This window comes from Exophiala bonariae (assembly GCF_035927105.1).
Source record: "Exophiala bonariae strain CCFEE 5792 chromosome Unknown scaffold_2, whole genome shotgun sequence".
NCBI classification, from domain to species: Eukaryota; Fungi; Ascomycota; class Eurotiomycetes; order Chaetothyriales; family Herpotrichiellaceae; genus Exophiala; species Exophiala bonariae.
In genome coordinates this window covers 85,831-109,456 of record NW_027042477.1, presented here as the reverse complement: position 1 = coordinate 109,456, position 23,626 = coordinate 85,831, and the positions used below count along the sequence as shown (strand labels likewise).

General features: G+C 50.2%; 8 protein-coding genes across 8 annotated transcripts; 5 read left to right on the top strand and 3 right to left on the bottom strand.

The window, feature by feature from the left end:
• Nucleotides 1-496: 496 nt before the first annotated feature.
• LTR84_004555 (uncharacterized protein) lies at nt 497-2,267 on the bottom strand (the record flags this gene model as incomplete). The annotated part of the gene is made up of 3 exons (XM_064848131.1): nt 497-1,159; nt 1,252-1,750; nt 1,891-2,267. 3 exons carry the CDS (start codon nt 2,265-2,267, stop codon nt 497-499), a joined length of 1,539 nt encoding a protein of 512 aa, XP_064710755.1.
• Nucleotides 2,268-7,389: 5,122 nt separating this feature from the next.
• LTR84_004554 (uncharacterized protein) lies at nt 7,390-7,801 on the top strand (the record flags this gene model as incomplete). The annotated part of the gene is made up of 2 exons (XM_064848130.1): nt 7,390-7,486; nt 7,536-7,801. The coding sequence occupies 2 exons, from the start codon at nt 7,390-7,392 to the stop codon at nt 7,799-7,801; spliced, it is 363 nt and encodes a 120-aa protein (XP_064710754.1).
• A 427-nt stretch (nt 7,802-8,228) lies between these two features.
• Nucleotides 8,229-8,702, bottom strand: LTR84_004553 (uncharacterized protein; the record flags this gene model as incomplete). Its single annotated transcript, XM_064848129.1, has 1 exon — nt 8,229-8,702. The coding sequence occupies one exon, from the start codon at nt 8,700-8,702 to the stop codon at nt 8,229-8,231; it is 474 nt and encodes a 157-aa protein (XP_064710753.1).
• A 976-nt stretch (nt 8,703-9,678) lies between these two features.
• On the top strand, nt 9,679-10,695 carry LTR84_004552 (uncharacterized protein; the record flags this gene model as incomplete). Its single annotated transcript, XM_064848128.1, has 1 exon — nt 9,679-10,695. The coding sequence occupies one exon, from the start codon at nt 9,679-9,681 to the stop codon at nt 10,693-10,695; it is 1,017 nt and encodes a 338-aa protein (XP_064710752.1).
• A 559-nt stretch (nt 10,696-11,254) lies between these two features.
• Nucleotides 11,255-12,342, top strand: LTR84_004551 (uncharacterized protein; the record flags this gene model as incomplete). The annotated part of the gene is made up of 2 exons (XM_064848127.1): nt 11,255-11,925; nt 12,018-12,342. The coding sequence occupies 2 exons, from the start codon at nt 11,255-11,257 to the stop codon at nt 12,340-12,342; spliced, it is 996 nt and encodes a 331-aa protein (XP_064710751.1).
• A 230-nt stretch (nt 12,343-12,572) lies between these two features.
• Nucleotides 12,573-13,248, bottom strand: LTR84_004550 (uncharacterized protein; the record flags this gene model as incomplete). Its single annotated transcript, XM_064848126.1, has 3 exons — nt 12,573-12,729; nt 12,790-13,025; nt 13,078-13,248. 3 exons carry the CDS (start codon nt 13,246-13,248, stop codon nt 12,573-12,575), a joined length of 564 nt encoding a protein of 187 aa, XP_064710750.1.
• Nucleotides 13,249-13,974: 726 nt separating this feature from the next.
• Nucleotides 13,975-17,282, top strand: LTR84_004549 (uncharacterized protein; the record flags this gene model as incomplete). The annotated part of the gene is made up of 2 exons (XM_064848125.1): nt 13,975-16,328; nt 16,529-17,282. 2 exons carry the CDS (start codon nt 13,975-13,977, stop codon nt 17,280-17,282), a joined length of 3,108 nt encoding a protein of 1,035 aa, XP_064710749.1.
• A 2,163-nt stretch (nt 17,283-19,445) lies between these two features.
• LTR84_004548 (uncharacterized protein) lies at nt 19,446-23,297 on the top strand (the record flags this gene model as incomplete). Its single annotated transcript, XM_064848124.1, has 1 exon — nt 19,446-23,297. One exon carries the CDS (start codon nt 19,446-19,448, stop codon nt 23,295-23,297), a length of 3,852 nt encoding a protein of 1,283 aa, XP_064710748.1.
• Nucleotides 23,298-23,626: the final 329 nt, after the last annotated feature.

Genomic DNA, 23,626 nt, shown 5'->3' with positions numbered 1-23,626 from the left:
CATCAATATCGCAGATGCCATAATTGATAATACAAATCTTTACTCCTGATCGCCTTGCTTCAATGAAATCTCCATACCTGTTCAACGGTTTTGAACTGTATCCCTCTCTGTCCTGATCTAGCAGTTGATCTACGAGACCTGCCCGCTCGAATCAACCTGTCATCTGATATGCATCAGCCATCGCCGTTACGTCCCAACCGCCTTGTCAAGTTCACCCAGCAGTGAATGCTCTTTCACCTGATTTTTGCCTTTGACTCTTCGTTCGTTCCCATCCTTCTCATGTCGGTCACGCACGCATTGATGCCGCATGACTTCGCCTCAAGCTGGAATATTCGGGCTTTGATTTTGATAGGAGCTGACACTTTTTCCTCCATATCTTTGTCGCATGTCTCGGGGGACAGCTTTTCGGCAGCTCCATTATGCTAGGATCGCTGATTCGAGACGAGATGGTCCGTCGCACCGAGCCTTGACCTGACAGCCTCGTATGGCAGTCTTCTCAACTCGGCAACTCCAATCTCTTCTTCTCCTTTCTGAAGAACCACATCGCAATGGCCAACGTGACAGCAGTTAATGGCAAAGTCACCTGCAACCATCTCTCCAGCGCAAGCTTCGAATAGCTGCTCGTGTGATACGAGTGGCCGAAATCATTCTGATCTTGATATTTAATGACATCGGTGCTGAAGAAGGTCGACACAAAAGTTGCCGGGAGATATATCAAGGTGATGAAGGTGATGATCTTGACCGTGATTGCGTCTCGCTGGGCTATTCCTGTCATGGTTTCCATCTTCTTGGTGGCTTCGTTCTGGAAGGCGGTGGCTTGGCTCGTCAAGTGCGACTGGATGAGCATTTTCCGGTCAGCGGCGATGCGCCCGACCAGTTTCGCCCTCGAAGCCTGCATTTTGGTGTCGTGGACAGCGTCCTGAAGTTGGCGGGCAAAGTCGATGATGCTATTGCGGCAGCTCTGTCGAAGTGGGAAGTCGGTTTCGGTCAAGAGACCTCCGTAGTATGCAGAAAGCGCTGTGAGGACCTCTGCGTTGGATTCGAGGATCATTATTGCTTCGTTGGTTCTGTCTTCATAGTATTGTACATTTTGAATATTGTCAGGTGTGTATTTCGTCTCAATCTTCTCGTTCCTTGGGCCATAGATCGCATCACCGGTCTGAATTCGATTAGTGAATGAGTACAAAGGCGTTCTTGCCATTGAGGTATTGGAAAAGGGCAATGGACAGCGAACAAGTGTAAAGAACTTACCGATTGCTCAATGACCTCCTCGAGCCACTGAATGTAAGCTGGCCAACCCTCCTTCGCCCAATGAGCTGCCAGAGCATGGACTGCAAAGGAGGATCGGAAAGCTGCTTCCAAAGTCGAGTAGTCCCGATCTTCAGCTCGCCCAGGCAAACCAACTGTATCCTCAAGTCTATCTCGAAAATACTTTCCGCCACAGGTGATAACCCAGAGCGCATTTCCTTCCACAACGTCGAAATGATGGTACAAAGCAACTGGTCGCCTAGACCATTGCTTCTCCTTTAATGCAGCCTTAGGGGGTGTTAAACATGTCACAGATATCAGGTTATAGCACATTTGGATATGACAGCCGCTTCTCCCAAGCTCAAGAGCCACAGTTTCTGGACGTGGCGGTGTTGTCAGGCGCGTTTTACCTCGAAAGCCACTATACCGCAGATCACGTTGGCGAGACTCCTGACCAAATGTTGTCAGGAAGTCAAGATAGGCGGGCATTATCTGATAGTAGCTGAAGATTCGGCAGAGCATTGTTCTACTCATTGACAAGGATGCTTTGGCGTGGGGCGGGTTAGGAAAGCTTTTGCAATGGGATTAGCTGAATGCCTCACGAGTTAGGGTTTCAGTTAAACGCAAGATGGATGAACTAACACATATCGACATCTTTCATCCGGACGAGTGGCCAATTCTCCCGTATAGATTGGACTTGCCGCGGTCAAAGCTGATCGGTCAGAGAGGAATTCCATGAGTTCATCCTCATCTCGGATGTACCATTTGTCAAGGACTTTAGGTGCACCCGGGTGAACTTGCTGGCCTGCCGGTACAGCTGGGGTTGGTAATATCACATCCCACACAGGCAACCTGATGTCGTCGGCATCACATTCATCGATGAACAACCCGCCGGCATCTTCTTTCAGTTGCTGGCGATAGTTCTCAAGCGTGGAATGGTAATACCCCGTGTCAATCAGATTACACGGATACAATGCAAAGTTGGAGTAAGAGGACTTGAATGAGTCGGGAACATGCATCTCGAAGATATATGACTAGGGAAGTGCGACCTCTCAACGATCGATCTTACATGGAGGAGTCTACCGATCGTCCATCAAAAGTTCCCATGCTGAACAAAATATAGGAAGTATAAAAGAAAAGCGATGTCGCACGGATTGTGGTACAAAAAGGAGCTACCTCCGTGCACAGCCCAAATCACCCCTCTTAAAGGGGCGCAGAATACGCCGACAGACATACAGGCATCCGAGGCTGATCACCCCGCTAATCCTTCGACCTCAATGCCTGAGGGTGTAAAGATACATAGATCAGAGATCAAATCATCATCAATTCGTAAACGCTAAGCCTGCCAGTTGGAAATTACAAGTCACTGAAAGCCCTTTGTCAGTAGTGTCTCTGGCGTTCTGGTGACTGGACACGTTGTCGACGGCTGCTGGAAGGGTTGCTGCTTCGCCCGGTGGCATCGGCCGCGGCCGCAGCCGCAGCCAGAGCTTCCTGCTTGCGGCGGTAGATTCTGTCTCGCATTGCAGCAATGCTTCTGTCGTCCTCCTATGAAAGACAATAAGCACGGCGAATACAGATGAGCGGTCATACTCGTACAGCCGCCTATACTTACATCGGTCAATTTCCGTGGGCATTTGAACACCCAGGAGTCGTTCCTAAGCTACCTCGAGTCAATGGGTAAATCTGCCATCGTTTTCGCCCTGGAGCCTCAGGCACCTGTGGTTCAAGGTATGTACTCACCTTTCCTCGATCGGGCTGTATGAGATTAGGAAATTTCTTCTCCAACCAGTCCTTCAAATCGGACCACTCCAACCTGTAGATGCGATAACTATCAGACTGAAGTTCCTGGTCGTCTTGCTGCGGCACTGGCGGAGCAGCGCTTGTAACCCAAGACTGGATTCGTGGTGGCAATCTATGAGACGCGGCTGTCCCCTGTCGGGAAATGCCCCATGTGGAACTACGACCGGAAGCCATGACGATCAGCAAAAGGGGAGGGTAGAAATGGATAGATTGGATGTTTTTAATGTCTGCAATGCTGTTAAACCCAGGGTTGGGAACTGGGTGTCCGAGGAAGTTTGAAAAGTAATTCCTCTGAGTTTCGAGCCTTAACTTCAGGGAGTCATCCATGGCTATTCGGATCCCACCGAACTTTGGCACTACCTTGCAAGATTGCAAGGGTCATTGTGTTCACATGACGCCCAGGTTGAGGCTGAAGGTCTGTCTCTCATGGGCGGCAACAGTAGGCAACCAAAATGTTGCAATTGGTTGTGATGCGCCTTTCGTCCTGATGATTGGTTGACGATTAGACTTTAAGGCCAGAGAACCTATCTGTACTTCGTACCTAGGGAGGACGGAGTATTCGGTACAACCGTAAACGCAAGAGAGGATTCCAGGTCAAAAGATTGGTGTCAATTCTGGCTTGCCTCTCTACAGTCATCATTAACCGGCAGCACCCTCCAGGCCTTTTGGCTACGATCACATCCAGCAGGCTATTAGCAGCCCTCAGCCGTCCATAGGTATGCATAGTCAGTGATGACTATCGAGTACCGAATTTACATTCGGACGCCCAGCAAGCAAGTTGGCACCAATCTTAATACCCAGCAGTCATTTTACTACTACTGAAGTTAGTTAGTACTCTGGATAACCCTTGGTTAGTAGCTCGCAGTTGTGAGAGAGATAACCTTAGATACCTCGCCGAGGGACCGTACCGAGTCTGCCGACTGGCTACGTTGTAGGTATTGCTTAACTTTGCTCGCACGTATGGCCATCGTGAGAGGTAAACTGAGGAATGCTTCCGCTCCTTCGTCAGTAAAATATCGCGATGGCTGTTTTGGCTTATCGAAGTATCAAGCACATTGGCAGATGGTATAGCCCCAGGTCTGTTCCAAGTCTCTGAGCCCTCTCTGGGTACTGAAGCTTAGTACTAGACCGTAATCCGAGGTTTGCACCAGTGCCAAGTGAAGTGTACTCCAGTTCAGTTGTTCTGTAGGTATTAAAGGCCGCTGATGGGCTGATGAGGACCGGGTGCGCCTTGTGGCTGGCAGGACCGAAGTTCATTGCCGCGAGGATTTTGGCATGAGTCGCACTTCTTGTCTAAATATTTATGGTCGTAACTCTGTGGCTGGTGGCTCAGATGTTGAGATCCCCAATCCCCAATTCTCACAAGGACGAGAGTTACACATACATAGTCTGATCATGGCCAAGGTTGTGCTGGAACTTGGCTATTTTTATTCTTCATAATTCACGAACTCGGCAACGAAACTCTAATTGTAGATCACTATGAGAGAAGACATTCTCAGGGAGATATTGGTCGTTGACTTCGTCCTTTCTGACTGCAATTGTGTCCTCGCCTTGTGGCTGCCACTTTTTTCTCATGTGGCGACAGAAGCATGAGGTTGCATGGTATTGGCATCGTCTCATCGACTCGTAAGAGTAGATCAGATATCGAAATATTTGCTTTCGAATTTGCTGTCATTCTCCTCCTAGTAGCAAGCGGAAAGTGTCTCCAGCGTTTGAGTCTGAAGTATTAGGTAAAGAGAAAATAGAAAATGTCAGTGAAGAAGGAACACCACGGGGATATAGCCAGCGTTACGTCGAGAAGCATAAAGTCACCTGCCTTGTGTTCTGCATTACGGCTAGATACGTCAGATTCATATAGCTCACCTCAGCTGGGGTCTTGACTAAAGCCGAGGAGCACACCTGGAAGAATCACTAAGCTGTCTCGAGGGGCCAGTGTGAGCCTGCCAGGTGCTCCTGAGAGTAGAGCACTTGGGAAATCTGCTTCTCAAGATATTGCAGGCCCAGAACAATGAAAAAAAAAAAATTGAAAATTTGGTGGCAGCCATTCAAGCGGAAAAGGGGGAGGTGGGCGCTGCAGCATTGCGCTGCAGTGGAGCAACATGGATGAGTCTCTTCAGAATATCGCGCCTAATGCATTGTCCTTCATGAGCAGCTGGGAGACGCGTAACTAGATAAAGTGTAACGAAAAGACACAACATCCGTAACGCATTCCAACGCGGAAGCGGGTATGACTGAAGAGTTAGCATTGAAGCGATCTTCCAACCTTCTTCTTTTCCATGTCAAGGACCACGTATCAGACAGCCTGTTGGGTAGGGCGAGCCAGTGTTGCCAAAAACAAAGTTGCCCGCAAGGGACGCACTTCCGGAGCAGGGTGCTGTCAGGTATTGCTGAAAGGTGAGTGGGGCTTTGTTTGGGGCGCGAATCTCTTTGATATTTCGGACACTTCTCACTCCTCCATAAGGAACAAAAGGCTGCTCGGATCCCAAAGGAGCGTGCCTCCATTCGGAACACCTATGCCTGTTCGCCTATGCTGTCTAGGCGGTGGTCACAGAAAGGACAAGACTTGATGAGCAACCTCGACCGGCGTACCTCTAGCCTTTCATTATTTGTACCTCGTACTCCGCAGGATGTTCATACAAGTCAAGAACACAGCCCACATTGACTGCAATCCCTTGTTCCATGCATACATGCTTTCGAGAAGCTTTTTTGGGCTAGTGGTGTGTCTGAGGCAGAGAACGGTTGATATTTAGGTCGGGAATGCCAAGGCTCGTAACAGTCCATCTCATTCGCACATTTTCTCCTATTGGCCTCCAAGATGACCTGAAGGAAAAGAGGCTTGACACGTCATAGACGAAGCTGCCGGGGGAAAGTGGTCTTGTAGTTGTCTCGGAAATTTGTTCGTGGTAGAACGTTCGTAAATCTCTCCCGGTGCACCTGCAAGGCATATCACAACCCAAAAATACGCCTTTTCCGCCTTCCGCCCGTATATCGTCACCGGTTGCTGGGATGGTGATGCATCGGGGGAGGCTTCACTTTAGTCCCTAATTACCTAGACGACCATGCCTCAAACCGACAGTGATTGATTCTTGTGGACCCCAAATTGTAAATATGGATCGCAAAATGAGAGATCGATGAGGCCCATCCAGCAATCGGTTTTTGGTCCAGGTCCGTGGTTCCCCTTGATAGCAACCCGTTTCAGTGGGCATGTCTTGAACTGTGTCAGGTTATGCGACCACCTGGCCAGCGTATACAATACCAATCTCTTAACCAGAACCTAAAGTCATGGCTGGAACAGGTCAGGAAGGAACACGAAACGAACGCAGAGAACAACAAACAACGGGAGAAAGGCTGTTGTAACTTCTGGAGCCACGCCTCGCTATTCAACAGAAACCTTGAAGCCTCCAGTGCCAGAAGCCACTCCTGAGCAGGTGTGCGTGTGTCTCCAGCATTTTCTCGCAAGCCTGCATAACATCACACCTGGACGGGATTTCGGTATTCAGCACACTGTTTCTTGGGTTCTCCTACTAGCAGGTGATGCAACAAAGGGTGGTTTCTCAGTTGTTGCAATAAAGGGTTACTTCTTCCGTCTTGCTAGGGGCCTCTGTGTTTGGGGCCTACAGCCGATCGGCTCGTAATCGTACTAATTCTTTCCCCGTCTGCAACTCGTTGCCAGCGAAGCGAGAAGAAGAAAGCGTTTTTTACGCATCTTTTCAACGGACCCACTCCCCATACCCGTTCACTATGGTGCACTGGAAACAAATCGTTTTTAGCAGACTTTAGCGACAGGACCCGTGCAGAGGATATTAGTGTCGGATTAGCGTCCAAAACTCGTAGGTGTGGGATGGATTGAGCTAGGCAAGGATCTGATTCTCACGGCGACTGTGAATTTCTCAATAGTGTGTTAGTAAAGATCCTTGATGGAGTAAAGTAATTGAAAGTGGACTCGGTGCTTGAGAAGTAGATTACCGTGACGGTGATTGCTTCAATCCAAAACCTTTAGTTTTAAGGGCCAGGGGGGCTTCGGAAGGCATAGATGTTGCTCCTGAGCGTCAGGCTGATGTCCTTCGGCTGGCCTGCCACCCTGAATATGCTGGCATAGCGATTCCACAAGATTGCCACGGTCGTCCTTACATTAATTCAGCAAAAGGCGGTGTGTTAAAGGATCTATAAGATGCCTTTCTCTTGCCTGAGTGCAGTGGACATCATCAAGGCTAGGAGAAGGAAAAAGTATATGTACCAGACGGCACTTGCTCATCCGTTTGCGCTTTAGGAAGCAAAATTCCAAGGCCCTAGCTCCGAAAGACAAGGCCAAAGCCGTGTTCTCCATCCGTCGACTCCGGCATGGCAGATCAGGAGAAGGACAACGTACCGATTGAGAGTGAGGTGCAAGATGGCGACATTGACGAGTCATATGGCAACGACGAGCGATGGTCGAACGGTGAGCACCAGCTTCCGGTTTCAAGATTGATCTGACCATATTGCTGCAGCTTGTTCACAGTCTCACGAGACAAGGTCAGACAGGAGCGACGCAGTCCCTCTTGCTGCTGACAGTGACGCTGCACAAGAAGGGGCAAGGTCAAATACTACCGAAGACACTGTTGAGACAGGGTCTTGCATGCCGCCATCGCCATTACATCCCACAATCCTGGAACTCGACGATGAAAACGCAGCGGATGTGGTGGAGGATGACAACAAACACAACAAACAAAGCAGTGATCCTAGCGGAGTCGACACAATCGTCGCCAGGGCCTGAGCTCAGGTAGAGGCATGAAGGCCGACAGAAGGCCAACAGCACACATACAAACACCAGAGATGGATGACAGAACTTTTCATCATTATCCTCAATCGATAGAGGGTTATCGGGCCCTAAATAAACAATCAGCATGGTTTTGCTATGTTGCGATGCGGTAAATTTGGAGTCTTGAGAAAATCAGAGAGAAGATTGGTTCAACATAGTGGAAGGTCACGCAAGAGCAGTCATCTAGCCAGGCTGAGGCTGCTGCTCGCACCACTGTCTGGCTAAGGATGATACATTGCTCATCACAGCATTAGATGGGATAGAATAAAAGTTAATGCTTACACGATTATTAGTCCATACACGCTTCGAGAGAAGGCGCTTTGCCTCCAGTAGTTTGATCTGCACAAGAACCCGGGTGATTCGTAGGCTCGCTTCTCAAACCTCATACGTCTCGAAGCTGAGGCCATAAGAACTCTGTTTTGGCCTTCGTAGTGACCAGATTCGGCGCTTCCGCAGAATTCGAGGTATCATCATCGTAAAGAAGTGTCTCGATCTGGTTTGTAGAGGGGTCATCATAGTGCGGGCGTTTCTTAACTTCGACTGTAGTCGAATTTGTGTGCACACGATCGGATTTTCTTTTCTGTCTTTCTTGTCGCTCATTTTTGGCCCGTCTCTCACTAAGAAGGCGTTGGATCTCCGAGTGTCTGAACATTTTGATTTGCTCATCGGTTAGGGTGCGCCTCGTACCATCACTGTAATATCCCAGGCCGGTTGGTTCGTCTTCAAGATAGACCGTGTCGGTCGCCAACAAAGTTGCATCTTGTTCGGAAGGACTTGTGAGAGATGGGACTGGTTGCCCCGGGAAGTGTTTCGTGTGGAAATCCTGCAATTGGGCGGCCTCTGACTCTGAGATCATCCTGGCGCGAGGAGGGCAGTCTCATACAGCTAAGCGCTGTGTCTGCAGGACATCGACAACTAGTTTTTGAGAGGGCGGTGTCGTGAGGCACGCATTTGAGGAAGCAAATTACCTCGGGGGTTCCAGTGGAAGATGAGGACAACTTGGGTAATCTTTGTGAACCTGCCCAATGGTGTTTGCTGAGGCATCAACGCGACTTACAGTTCCAGATCGCGGTCGTACGGCCGAGGTTGAGTCCTGTCACCACTTACCCAAGTGAGCAGAAATGACCATTGTCACGTGAGACAATGCCAAGAAATGGCAGAGTCAAATCTTTGCCATGAACGCATGTTTGGGCGATGACTCCACTTAGTCATCATTGTATACTGACAACGGATCACTAAACATCTTTGCAGGTGAGTGACTTATTAAGCTCGATCTCCATCTCCACGGATAGTGACCGGCCGCAAGCGTGTGAGGCAATCATGGGCGCCTCCGTGGACGGAAGAAACCCATCTAAGTTGACCGTGCGTCTCTGGTTAGGTACCGAATCAGGTACCTGCGTTTTGTCTCGAGTCAAAGACCTCGGGAGTCGGGGCTCCAAATTGTTGGTTTCAAGCCTCTCTCCTCGGTGGACGCCATCCGATTTAGGCAATCAACAGTCAGTGACATGCATAAAGTGCAAATATCTAACCTTCACTTCTGAAAGCTTGAGACTGTGGTTGATTACGTCCGTTCTAACGAATGCCCGGGGGGTAGTCATCATTTGAGATTTTATGCTGCTGTTGGTTTTCTATACTGCCACAATGGGCTGTCGAAGCGCTCGATGGCAAGATGTATATATAGTAGGTCCTCCTTGATCAGATCTGCTTGAAGGATCATCATCTCGCCATCATCCTTACAAGTCCTGAACTGGGTCACACTTCCCTGCCCCGCCCTTACTTCCAATTCAGCACACCTGAGTTACTTGAGCCCGGCTTTAAAGCAAAGTCTAAACATGGCTGGTGAACTTATACTCCTTACCGGAGGCTCAGGACATCTCGGTTACCGCACGCTCGTTGAAGCCTTATCAAAAGGCTACAAAGTCCGCGCTGCTGTTCGATCAGATGCGAAAGTTGCCGAAATCAAAGCAGCTAAATCCACTCAACCCTATATTGACCAGCTGTCGTTCATTCTGGTCCCAGATATAACCCAGGAGGGTGCCTTCGATCAGGCCGTTCAAGGCGTTGACTATATCGTACATCTTGCATCCCCGCTCGGAATACCGTCCGACGACGATGAGGCGAATATCATTCAACCGGCTATTCGTGGAACCTTAAGCATACTTCGATCGGCCATGAAAGAGAGCAAAATACGACGTGTCGTTATCACCTCGTCTATTGCGGCTGTTGCACCTGCCACGAACGGAAGCACCAAACCAACGCAACCGTACACAGCAGACAATGTCCTACCAGATCCACAAGGTCCATATCCAAATCCGTTCGCAGCATATGCCGCTAGCAAAGTGCTCGCCCACAACAGGGCTCGGGATTTTATCGCAAAGGAGAAACCAAACTTCACAGTGATCAACATTATGCCCACCTTTGTGATTGGCAAGAACGAACTGGCAACAACGCCGCAGGCTGTCGTCTCGGGCTCCAATCGAATTGCACTTGCGGCTCTCCTCGGATCGAAACAACCTCAAGGTCCACCAGGTGCCGCATGCCATGTCGATGATGTTGCTTTCGTTCATATTGCTGCACTGGACCCGAAGATCGAAGGCAATCAAAACTTTGGACTCAACTACAATGGAGCCAAGGGCATCGTTTGGGACGATGCAATTGACATTGTCAAGAGACATTTTCCAAAGGAAGTCGAGAGTGGCATATTTCCGCTCGATGGCTCGTCACCATCGGTGCCCGCGGCGTTTGATGCAAGCAGGACAGAAGAGGTATTCAATTTCAAGCAAAAGAACTTCGAAGATATGATCGTAAGCCTTGCTGGGCACTACGCTGCGGTTTCTGCAAAGCTATAAAGTCAAGAATCACTAGCTAGTGCTATAGCAGTAGTATGGAGAATAACAAACCGTTCTCGACCATTCCTTCGAAAGTTCAGCCTCGTGCTCGTGAGGCTGGACTGAAGAACTCTGATTGGCTCGGCAGACGGATTATCTTCCGGAAGCTCTACATCAACCTTCTTGCGCCTTTTGCTTCCCAGGATCCGACGGCTAACATGTAACTGACAAACTCGTAGTTATGGTCCTCGTCCAGGGTATGAGACTATTCTCCGACCCTAAAGTTGTCGTCCTTTACTGACAGTCACGACGTGGGAAAATTCATCCCAACCTAGACGTTCACATTCTGCACAGTGACGAGGCGCCTATCCCGCTCTGACATCACCTATGATAATCCTGGCCAAAAAGTCCCATGAGATCCACGTCTGCGACCAACACTTCCTAGTCGTGACGCTCGACTGTCTTGCATAGCTTCTGCTTCTGCCTCATTCTGTGTCCCTCTGGCATCAAAAATATTTACACTTTCCAAGTCGCTATCAGGATCCAAATGAGTTCCGAATCTGATCCATCTCAGGTCAACATGTCTGCCACATCTCGCGCCATGTTGAACAAAGTGCGCAAACTCGTGCCCCCCATGCTGGAGAAATTCCACAAGGGCCAATTGGGGCGAGTAGCCGTCATCGGCGGCAGTGCGGACTACACAGGCGCTCCATATTTCTCTGCCATGGCGTCGGCCAGATTGGGCTGTGACTTGTCCTACGTCTTCTGCGAGCCTTCGGCGGCACAGACGATAAAATCTTACTCTCCGAACCTTATGGTGTCGCCGATCCTCAGGTCTACGGCGTCGATCTCCCAGGCGCAAAAGGACAAAGATGCATCCGGCGACGAATTGGCCAAGCCCATTATTGACATGCTCCCTCGGCTTCATGTTCTTGTTATTGGACCAGGGCTGGGCAGAGACTCGGTCACCCAGAAGCAAGTCAAGGCTGTCATTCAAGCTGCTAGAAAACACGACCCACCTGTCCCCATGGTTCTGGATGCCGACGCTTTGTGGCTCGTGCAGACAGATCCGGACTTGATTAAGGGTCACAAAGAATGCATCTTGACGCCCAACGTGGTCGAGTTTGGGCGACTCGCCAAGTCTGTGGGCCTTGAACAAGATATCGACAAGCCAGAGAAAGCGTGTCAGGAGTTGTCTAAGATTCTAGGTGGAGTTTGTATAATTCAGAAAGGCGCAGTGGATTATATCTCGTAAGTGATTCACTCTGTTTGCAATATTGCTTTGCTCAAGGCTTTTGCCGCTCCATCATCTGAAATCTGGTACTTACTCGCAACGCTTGCAGACAAGGAGTCGATACCTCGATTTCAGACTTCCAGGGCGGCCTGAAACGATCTGGCGGACAAGGCGACACACTGACGGGCTCCTTGGGCACGTTTCTTGCGTGGCGTGAGATCTACCATGAAGGCCTGTGGGACGTTGGTGAGCCGATGAGCCGTGAAGAAACTCTGCTGGTTGCAGCGTTTGGTGGAAGTGCAATCACCCGCGAATGTTCTCGTCGGGCCTTTGCAAAAAGACAACGCAGTCTTCAGGCAAGTGACTTGACAGATGAAGTGCATGAATCTTTCTTAGCACTGATTGGGGAGCCTGAGGAAATTGCCAAGTTATGAGAGAGCTGGGACATTTCAGCAAGCCATAATGTATCTGACCTCTGCTGAGAACATCTTGAAGAATGTAATCAATGCGGTGTTAGTGGCACAGACGCTTACGACAGCGCTGAAATCCCCCGAACCAGGTGAACAGTTTGTTGTTTCGATTTTATTTTTGGTCGGCCTAGCCATTGCCCATATATACAATGTTACTGTTACGTAGCAACCCCGCCGAACAGAACTAGCACAATTTATTCATAGACACTTACAACCTTGCCATCCTTTAATCTTGATAACCGTTCTTCTTCTTGAGCTTGTGCTTTCTCGTGATAGAACTTTGTCAGTGCGTTGAGATCCGCTCCTCCTTGTCCAGCAGCAACATTCCATGGGGAACCATGATTGAAGACCCTATGAAACAATGTCAGTATTGAGCTAGCGATATAAACGCCAAGCTGGAATGGCACATACTCGGGATACCGGATAGGAGGGCTGCTTGAATCGCGGGGGGTGGAGGCAAAGAGCTGTCTGTCGGCCGCAGCTTGCTCCATGAGCCGTTGATGTATCAGATTCTTCCTCTCTTCAACCTCCTGGCCGATCTCGTAGCGCTTAACTAGTCGGTAAACAAAGTTGTCGTTGGGATTCGTCGCAACGACATAAATTGCGGCGAAGAGGGGGATTGAAGCTAGAGAAATGTAGAATCCTCTCTGTACAAAGAGTCAGCTACAAGAGACGATGTCTGCCAGGCAGTATTCTTACTCCGAAGGACTCGTTTGCCGGTCCGTGAGCCACATGGAATGCACTCTCTCCGTGGTGTGCCTCTTCGTGACCGTGAGGTGCGTGGTGGGAGTCGTATCTTCGTGTTTGGCGTTGGACTGAGCGCCTCAGGGGACGAGCTGCAGCTCTCGCCCCTCTAGAGACGTACGACATGGCTGAATAGGCTGCAGAGATTCAACAATGGCGAGTTCACGGGAATCTACTTCATCTGCGCAGTCTTGAAGATGAGGTCAAGTTAGCTTGGGGAGTGCCAAGACCGACCATTCGAACTAGTCTATTTTGGGAACCATCTCCTTGCTCTCCTCCAAATCGATTTCAAGTTCAACGAGCAACGTCCACGAACAGTCCAAACCAATCGACATCTGCCACGATCTTGCCCTACAAGAAGGGTTTAATGGTTTCGATACCACTCGACTTTCTTGCCCCCTGGTGACAAGAACGGTTGTTCATGCAAAGGACGTTCATATGCCCGCTTATGGCTGATCATCACGTTTTGGGCCCCTTGTTGGGCAGCAAGTCCTCGCCTGGAATCGCGCTTGACCACGTCGGATCCATGACTATTAATTCTTTTTTTCCTTTTTTTTTGTGCGACTCTTTCAAAAAAGAATTTATAAATTCTAGCGTGGTGCATTGACGAGTCTCCTGGTTCATCCTTCCACTACAAAATATATCTATCTACCCAAATGTGTACTCTCAATCTCTTTTTGCTCCCTCAATTTTTGCTGTTCAGTTTCGGCCTCCAATCCTGTTCTGCGCATACTGCTAACAACCTCGAGCTATACAACCAAATACACGAATCCCAAACCTCATATGTGCCTCTTCGAAGCATTGATATCTTTTGTTCTTTGACGTTTTTGCCAATCGTCTCTTAACTGCATGATGTCTACTTCTTACCAGACCAACGCGAAACCCCGCGGGCGTAGGGGGAGCTATTCGGAATCCTCTGAGAAGCAATCTAACAGTAGAGCTTCCAGCTCTGCATCTGTGAGACTTTCCAAAACTCTTTCCAGACATCTAGATGAGGTGTCAGCTCCCAGAAATAGCCGGCCAAGTTCTCCTGCTGTACACAACCACAGTCACCGACACAGGAACCTGGATTTGAGGTCTTCCGACCCATGTGTCAATTCCAGAGGCCAAACTCCGGAGCGAAGGAGTCGAAGCAAGACCCAATCAGGACTATCCTACACTAGTGATAAAGATGCACACCCAAGCACAGCGACAGCCGCGTCCGTCGCATCACCCGAGCCACACAGATCAGCTTCCTTCAGCGTACTTGGTAACTCTAACGGACTCTCAGATCCCAAATCACGGAGCCCCGAGTCGATGAACGTCCCACAGGGACTGACTCGAAACACAAGATCTTTCAAATCATTGGCATCCATGCAACCAACTGTCACTGAGGAAGCTGAGGAGCACATTGGCCAGCGGAATTCAATGACACCCCAGCCATCCTTGCAATCCCCCACTATTGTTCCTTCGCCTGCGCCTCCTAAAGTGTCTGATATGCTGCCGCCGCGTGACATCCCAATGCCATTCTCGCCAGTGACGGCAAAATCGTCCCCACAAGTTCTTCCGGGCTTTGATCCCAGGACCTCGGACACTTCATTAGACGAGTTGCTTCTCGCTGCACCTGCTCCCAAAGCTCCGGTACCATTCATATCCCAACCTGTAATCAGTAGCGATGAAGAAGGAGCTCCAGTTACGATTGTCCCAAGCCTGGCAGGGGGGTGGGAACAGCCTCAAACGTACGAGCAAACGCCAATTCAGAGTTATACTCCTTTGGCATCTCCTCCACAGTCACCAATGCTTCATCAGTATATGGGAAGCCCGCCCCTCCAGGCCGTACCTTACATGCACCCATTCCCATATCCACCACCGCTAATGCCCAACCCAACCTATAGCCCTGGCTTCTATCCTACCCAATTTGCACCTCCTCCTCCTCCGATGCCAAACTTTCAAACTGACATGATTCCAAGGTCGGGATCTGCGGGAGCCGAGGATGAGCGGACAAGACTTCTTGAGAAGGTCTCCAACGTCCTTCCGGACATCAATCGCCTTCTTCATCACTACCAGGAGACGCAAGGTCTTCTGTCAGAGAAAGAAAATCTCGTCAGACAAGCTGAGACACATCATGTAGAAGAAGTGGCGAAACTCCAAGTCGAGCTGACAGTGACCAAGGAGGAGTTTGAAAAGCTCCTTGGGGAGCTGGCTACAGAGAATGTGAGGCTGAAGGGAGAACTCGCAGACCAAGCCGAAAAGCTCGCGCGAGTAGAAGAGAACTCTGTCAGATCAGCAAGGATCCGTGAGGAGTTGGAGGAGCATAAATTGAAGTACAAAGAAATCGAGGCAGAGTGTCAGCAAGGCAGATCTGTGGTGGAGAACTTGATGTTGGAGAAAGTAGCTTTGAGAGCGGAGGTCGAGGAATATAAAAAGCACCTGGAAGCCAATGAACTTCGGCATGAAGACCAGATGGAGGAATTGAGACAGAACCTTGAGGAACAGTTCCGAAAGAGGGATGAAGCGTACAACAAAACCGCCAGCGAACAGAAAACCGGCCTTTCGAAGATCCAGCTTGATCTAGCAGGAATGATCACCAAGCACAGCATCCAAAAGAAGGATCTAGACTCGGTCAGGTCATTGCTTAGCGAACAAGAGAAAGTTGCAGCCTCGAGAACGAAAGAGCTGGCAGAAACGAGACAGATGCACAAAGAAGAGTTGGAGGCCCGGGATCAGCAGGAGCAAGAACAGGATGCGAGGCACAAGCACGAAGTCGCATTATGGTCGAAGAAGATGGCTGAGGGGATCGTGAGACGTGAGGAGATGATACACGAGATCCGCACATCCATGGAAGCACAAATCGAGCAGGAGAAGAAGACTGCGGAATCTCGAATCGCCTCGCTCACGGAGAAATTCAGTGGTGAAGAAAATAGACTCAGCACTGCGCTTGATGCGAGCAAGGCATTGGTGGAACAGTTGAAGGAAGAAATGGGCAAAGAACGAGAGGCACATAACGCCCTGAAAAGTCTTCATCTCGAAGAAAAAGTTGCTCACAACGCTTTACAATTGCAATACAATGCCGCCAGTCAACACCACAGTCAACTTACAGATACGATGCTCGTATTGAAGAGCAAGCAGGCAGAGTGGCACCAGCAGAGTGAAAAGATGGACCGTATCTTGCAAAGCCTGGGACAGCTCGGCTCTGGCAAGAGTGGGGTTGGTGGTGATGAGTACTTGTGAGTATGATCCAAGTTTACTATTTTGAGGAAGGTAGGGGGATGCTGCAGGACCGACTACTCAACTTAGACCAACTCATAGGCCTTCTGAACTACACAGGGTTTTCGAATACATTTCCACCGGGAGTGATAATTCTTGAGATTGATTGATGGCTACACAGGGGCAGGGCAGACAGGTCCCCGCTAACATATTGACACAGTGTGAGCGCATTTGATCAGCTTGCATCATCCGTGGAAGCGATCTCCAAGCAGTTCTTGCATGATGACCTCGGTGGGAGAGCTTTCACTAGAAATGAATTTGAGACATCTGGCCTCCCAGACCTCATGGGTCAATCTGAGTGTGCACGAGGACTTCGCGGCCTTGTGATGCAGAGCCAGATCTTCAGAATCTTGCAGCAGCGAATATTCGAGCCTTTCCTGTTTGTAACAGCATACGATGGAGATGACAATTATGGCGTCGATCACTGCCTCGCCATGATAGCGCGTTTAATACGAGCGAAGAGCGTCAACAGAGAAAGGATCTGGAGATCGATGACTATGCGAGCAGTCTATGGAAGCCCCTATGGGCGCAAAGCGGCGGTCGCGGCTGCTGGGCGGATCAGTGAAGAGATCATGGAACGACTTCAGACCATGGCACATCCAACTAACTATGACATGCTACTCAGGGCAGTACGACTTGTGGTCAAAACGGCAATTCAGCTCTGGCGAAGGTCTCGGCTGGAGTGGGATTGGATCTCTTCAACGATGCCACCGGTCCCGGATCGGAAACGAGAAACGGACACAATGCTTTGGGTACGACCACATGTCGCTCGCGAACGGATCATGGGCAGCGTTGATGGTGAGGAGTCCAATCAGCACGGAGCATATGTCTATCTGCAAGGCACAGGAATACGTGAAGATTCCCCATTGGTCACTGCACGGCGTCAGGAGTTGTTGGCGGGAGTGGGAGGATGAATATTTTTTCCCCATTTGTACCAAAAAGGATTGATCTCAAAAAAGGAGCTCGGAGGAGGGAAACTGGTTTTTCAGCTCATACCCTGTATTATCGTCTGGTTCGATCTGAAATGGATATTCAATCATAGATTAAGAAATTTACGGCCATTTCACCTGGTTTTCGCAATTTTTGAATCGACTTATCTTTACAAAATTTTGCAAATTTGGCCGTTCGACCTAGGTATTTCGTGAATGGGCGGACGCCATTCACATCTGGCGTTATTCGTGCTTCGACCCTAAAACCCCCTGTCTCAACATCGAGGCCTGAACATCGACTGAAGGATAAGTGCATGTTCTAGTTCACTGCGCGCACAGAGGTGTCGAAAGTCGCCCGTGAGTCTGCCATCACCATGGTCAACCTATTGGAAGTAGCCCTTTGATCAGGGAGTCGTTGACCCACCTTGTTACAGCAGGCTAGCGGGCAGTGCTGGTTTTCCCCTTGTCAGTTTGCAGGATGCCATTGGTCGTTGAGGTGTAAGGCTGACTTGGGGCTGTGCTCCCTCCCCATTGCCCTCTCCAATGCCTGAGAGCCCCCTCGTTCCAGTTAAGTCGGTACCCCAGCAACCCCACCCGTAGGCTTCCCAGGCTCACTCGCAATGCCCAGTGCTCAAAGCTTTTTCCACGGCCCGCAGGTGTTCCAACTTTGATCATTCGATGCTGTTTAGATGCCGACATCCGTGATCTCCATTACCTCGTGGGAATTTCTCCATAGATGAGATCATGAAATGCTTCACCTGACCAGTTCAAGATCCACAGGACCACAGCAGAAGGTAAATATGTACTTTCGTGGGTTCGTTAGTGATATCATACAGATACGGATCCAATGTGGAAGCACCAGACCAGGCTGGCCATGCCATTTTCAGCCCACCGGTTAGAGGTCTGTGGCTAGTAAAGCAGAGCTCCCCTGCCGCCAAAGCAGCCATGAGGCACGCCTAACTGATCATGGCACCCCTGCAAGCCTTTGACAATTGCCCGTTGTTTACGGAGTAAAGGCCCCCTCCTCAGAGCGACAGCGGAAGTAGCCCAGAGCCCAAAGCCCAAGCCCAAACCCTCCGTAACCCTCCACCCTCCACCCTCACCCATCAACTTTACCGAGCTGCGGTGCGGCTGTGTCACCTTATTCAACTCCCCCTCCACTAAACGCCAGTCCTCCTGTTTCCACATCTACTGCACTGCCGGCTTTTGACTTTCAACACAGATTTCCCATCGACACTTTGGCAGTATCCGCACAGGGTGACTGCAACAGGAAAGATAAACATTAAACATTCACGGAAGCGTCATATGTTTTTACGCGCCCGTCGCAGGAAACTAGCACCGAATCTCCGACCGTGACCTGCTGTGGACTGAGGCTGCCCTGGTCGTGCCTCCCAGTTCGCCCTACGCTACGCTATCCATAGCTGCCCTCCCACTAAGAACATCACTACGACCTCCACCACCACCACCACCACCACCACCACCACGACGTCCTTCAACCACACTCAACATCTGTTCCGAGTCTTCATTCACCTTACACCTCGTACTTCTCACCCTTGGATATCAGAATCTGCCCCACGATCTGCCGCCAATCGCGCTAATTCCTTTAGGACCAATCCACCTGGACATTCCTCTGGTTCGCGATCATCCACCTCACTCAGGACCCTATCACCCGTGCGACTCGACCGGGCAGGCTATCATTCATTCGCTCGTACTACAGAAATTCCCTCTTTCTTCTCGATGACTGCCTCCTGGTTTCTAGCGTCATAGTCACACGGGAACGTCTATTCATATCCTCCAGACTCTCGAGGCATGTCTGCAGAAACCGCGAACTCACTATAGTTTCCACTAGGCGGACGTTGCTGCGGCTCATCACTTTCCTCTCTTGCATATCTCGCTCTCCGTCACAATCTCTGACGTCTGTTTCATCGCACAAGGGCATCCAACCTCGTCGCAAAAGCCCCTATCTCTTGCCTCTGCGCATGCTACCCTGATACACTTCACAGCCTCCCAACAGGCGCCACATCCCCGGCCATGCTATAGCGCCCTACTCGCTCCTCTCGTATACCCTCTATCCACATTCGGGAGACAAGCATAGGTGAAGCGCGGTCTTATCATTGCTGTCTCGCCTACATTCAGAGTTCGGACAAGATGTCGTCCTCTTTCTCAAACTCTCAGCCTGTCCAGTCTCTTGGACAGTCATCTCCTCCTTTGGCCTCACACAACCCTTTCCGAGTGCGACAGGGCCAGACCCAAGCGTTGAATAGCGGACAACAACCATATCAGAAGAAGCATACACAGAATGGAAGTATAACTTCCAATCCATCACAACCCGTCCAGTCCTCTCAGTATTTGGAGGGCGACAGCGGGTACTTTTTCACCGACCAACACTTTGACTTCTCCGTCACTGGAAGCCCCGGTACAATTGGCCAATCTACTAATCTCTATAACTTCGAGGAGGACAGTTCACACCACGAGTCATCTCTGGATGATTTCCTGACAACAGAGACTTCCTCGGAGAATCCCCTGAGTGAGCATACCACCCCTCAAGAACTCATATGGGAGCAGCAATTTGTTACTCAGGATACTTCTCAACCTTACATTGTGGATCCTTACGGTGTTCATCAGTATTCAGCCCAGCAAGGAATAGCTGGTGCCGATAACCAAGCCGTATTCAACACCGCTGGAGGAACGTTCTCCAAGTTTGGTCCCAACGAACATCTTCTTGAGCCAGATTTTATTGATCCTGCAGGAACACAGCAACTGGCAGACGCTCCCACCGAGCAGAGTTCGTCGATGGCATCTTCTCTAATATCGCCGCTCGCCCACAGGAAGGGAAGCTCGCAAACGCTGAAAGTCAACACCCAGGGCGATCCATTTCCGACATTCCCCCAAACGACTGGTTCTTGGCCACCACCAATTTCGAACAATCCAGTGCCGAGCCCCTCTGTTGTAGTATCTAGTTATGAGCGCGAGGCTCACTCGGGCATCCAACAAGCTCCAGGAAAACGTAGCCGTGCGAGCGATAGCTCGGAAGATGAAGACGACGAGGAGAACCTAGAAAACTCGGATTCTGGATCCGGGGTAGCTAACACTTATTCATCCCATCTGATGCCTCCAGACGCCAATGATGTTGGCACCATACGTTCTGCTCCATCTCCACGTGTTGGCCAAGAACCGTCTCGAAGAAATGAGGACACAGTTCCGTCGCTCAAAGATATCGAGCACAATCAAGACCGACATGAAAGAGATGCCAACGTTGAGACCTGGTTAGCAACGAGTGATGCTGGGAGTGAACCGGACGATCAAGCCTTGCCACGCCCGACTCGTCAGCGTTCTACATCAGCCCGGCGCCGTACCCAGACTGTTGGAGCACAGACAGATGTACTTGGCCGTGTCTACTCGGACAAAGGGATACCTGGTCCAGGAGCCCTTATCGATGTGGAGACGGACGACGAATATTTCGAAGATGTTGCGTCTGTTGCATCATCAATACGTCAAAACATCACCGAAGAAGCTGTCGTTGCTTATCATCGAATGTCGCCCAAGCTATCCCCACACACACTCGCTCCTGTTCAATCTCCAGAGCAAAGCTCTTTCCCTCCTCTTGATAGCGAAGTTCCTCTAGAATCAGAGGAGCCCCATCCCCGACAGTTTTTCAGGAGAGCTGCTCCCGGTTCTGGAACGAATGAGAGCAGAGAGCAGGCAGATTCGTCAAACGCGGCCGCATACAAGTACAATCAAGAAGCCGCAAAGTGGGAGACAGCGTCAAGAGCGGCGACTTGGGGTACACGCCGTCGACTTAGCGAAAGTGAAGTCAACTCCATTGTTGACGGCAGTCAGGTCCGGCATTTATCATTGTCCAAACGCGGTCGCGAGCGGGGTAGCAGTATACTGAATAAGGCTCGAGGACTCTTGCCTCGTCGAAGCAGCAGTAATATCAAAGTGGAGCAAATTGATATGGTCAAGGCCCCGGCCGAGCCTGGTCATGCCCACCGAAGCTCCGTGGGTACCCTGAAAACAAGTCAACGAAAATCAAGTTTTACGAAAGCTCGATCGCCACCGCTAGATACTGGCAGTGCTCTCATGGCGATGACTGGCCAGCTTACAGCGATTGGACGGAGTAGCACAAAACCGCAAGAGCCCGATCCGCCCAAGACCTCTCGCGGCTTAGGATCGTTGCGAAAGCAGAGAACCAAAAGTGATGTAACGAAAAAGTCTGCCAAACCAGGATTGGCGGAACTGATGACTAGGCACGGAGGTCCACCGATCCCTACCCTTGCCTCTCCGATGCATGAGCGAGAAACGATTTTGGCCGCTCAGGTCATCGACAACGAAGACGTTGTAGGTGATGATGACGAGGACGACGAAGTCGGAATACACATGGAGTTGGAAATTCGAGCCGATGAGATTACTCCCAACTTGGAGGGATTCAAAGATCATTCCCGCAAACTCAACCCTAGACTTGAACCATATCTGATTGAGCGGATTGGTCAGGAACAGGTGCGTAGGTACAAGAGATTGGTCGAGCAGAAAATCAAGCATATGCACTCTGTCCAGAAGGATCAAAAGTGTGGTTCTGGGACCTTTTGTTTCGATCTTGGAGGTGAGGCGAAGCTTTTGGCGCCCCGCGTAAGTTCTAGAGATCCTGAGGCGACCTTGACCCAGTTCCAAGTTACCAACACGGGCGAAAATGAAATCGACGAGTCTGGATTCACAGAGGGAGTTGTGACACCAGCGCTATTTCCGCCCGGGATCCCTTTACCACCTGCTAAGCGACTTCCTGCAGAGTTTGAATGCCAGCTGTGCTTCAAGGTGAAGAAGTTCTCCAAGCCCAGCGATTGGACAAAACACGTACACGAGGACATTCAACCATTTTCATGCACGTTCCCGAATTGCACCGAGTCCAAGTCTTTCAAGAGAAAAGCAGACTGGGTTCGACATGAGAATGAACGACATCGTCATCTTGAATGGTGGAAATGTAGCCATCAAGAATGCTCCCACATTTGCTATCGGAAAGACAACTTTGTTCAACATCTTGTTCGTGAGCACAAAATGACGGAGCCAAAGGTGAAAGGTCGAGGATCTGGCAGCAGCAAGAACAAGCCAATCAATGGTGCATCTTGGCCAGCTGGACAGGAAGATAGTGAACTCTGGCAAATGGTGGACGATTGTCATTTCGAGACGACCAACAAGGCTCGGGACGAACATTGTCGCTTCTGTGGAAACGTGTGCTCGAGTTACAAGAAGTTGTCGGTCCACATGGGCAAGCATATGGAACAGATCGCAATGCCCGTACTCGAGCTGGTGAGGATGCGCATAGTCGGTCCAGACACCATCATCAGTCCTATCGAGCAAGCTCAGCCAATTTCGTCGTTTGTTTCTATTCCTGGGAATATGAACGGAGTGGACTCGAACAATTTGTCGCCCTATCCGACAAGCGCTGTCTCGGCGTATCAAACGTCCTCTGCAGGACAGTCGCCAGCATCCATGCAAGGCCGAATTCAGCACGGGAATTTTACGTTTGACCAGGGATACTACAGCCCACATTCTATGGGCCCTGGCGTACAGGCGCAAATGGTCACAGATCCCTACAGTTCCAGTCCGTCATACCCTAATCACAATCGTATGTATATGGACGGATCTGAATTCCTACCCACTCAGAACACCGTGAGGAAATCGCACAGCCATTCTCCACAGAACCAACTTGTGACGCCTCGGTCCCAGCACATGGGACCCGGATTCACGAACACTTACTTTGATCCAACGGGAGCGGCGTACAGCCAAACTCCATTACAGCCGGTTTACACAGATTCGAGTTCTTCCGGAGGTTACATTTCCCAGTACGCCCCATCAGGTCTACCAAATCATCCCGTACATTCCCCACTGGGGATGAACGGGCACTCGGGACTCGGTTTGCAAACGATGAACCAACAGCAACAGCAGCAGTACATGTATGGGGGTCAAGGGAATGGCAATGGCCCGCCCATGCAGTATTCTTAAAGTTCCCGCCGAGGTCTTTGGCTTACCGAGAGGTTTCTAAGTGAGGCAAATGGGAGGGCGGGTCTCGCCGAGTGAAGGCGGGATGATGGGGGGGTGTGGGCCGGTGGACGTGATGAAGCGAAACTGAGGAATTATTTTGGGTATGGGTTACGAGTATGTCTTATGTCTTGCTATAGATACCCACGGAGACTTGTTTCGGATATTGATGACTTATGTTCATATGAAATATGCTATGAAATCTAGATTGGCATTTTGGGTCTATGTGAGACTCTCGAGAGATAAATCGACCTCGTTATCCATATAAACCTCGGAAGTAGAGACGATGAAGG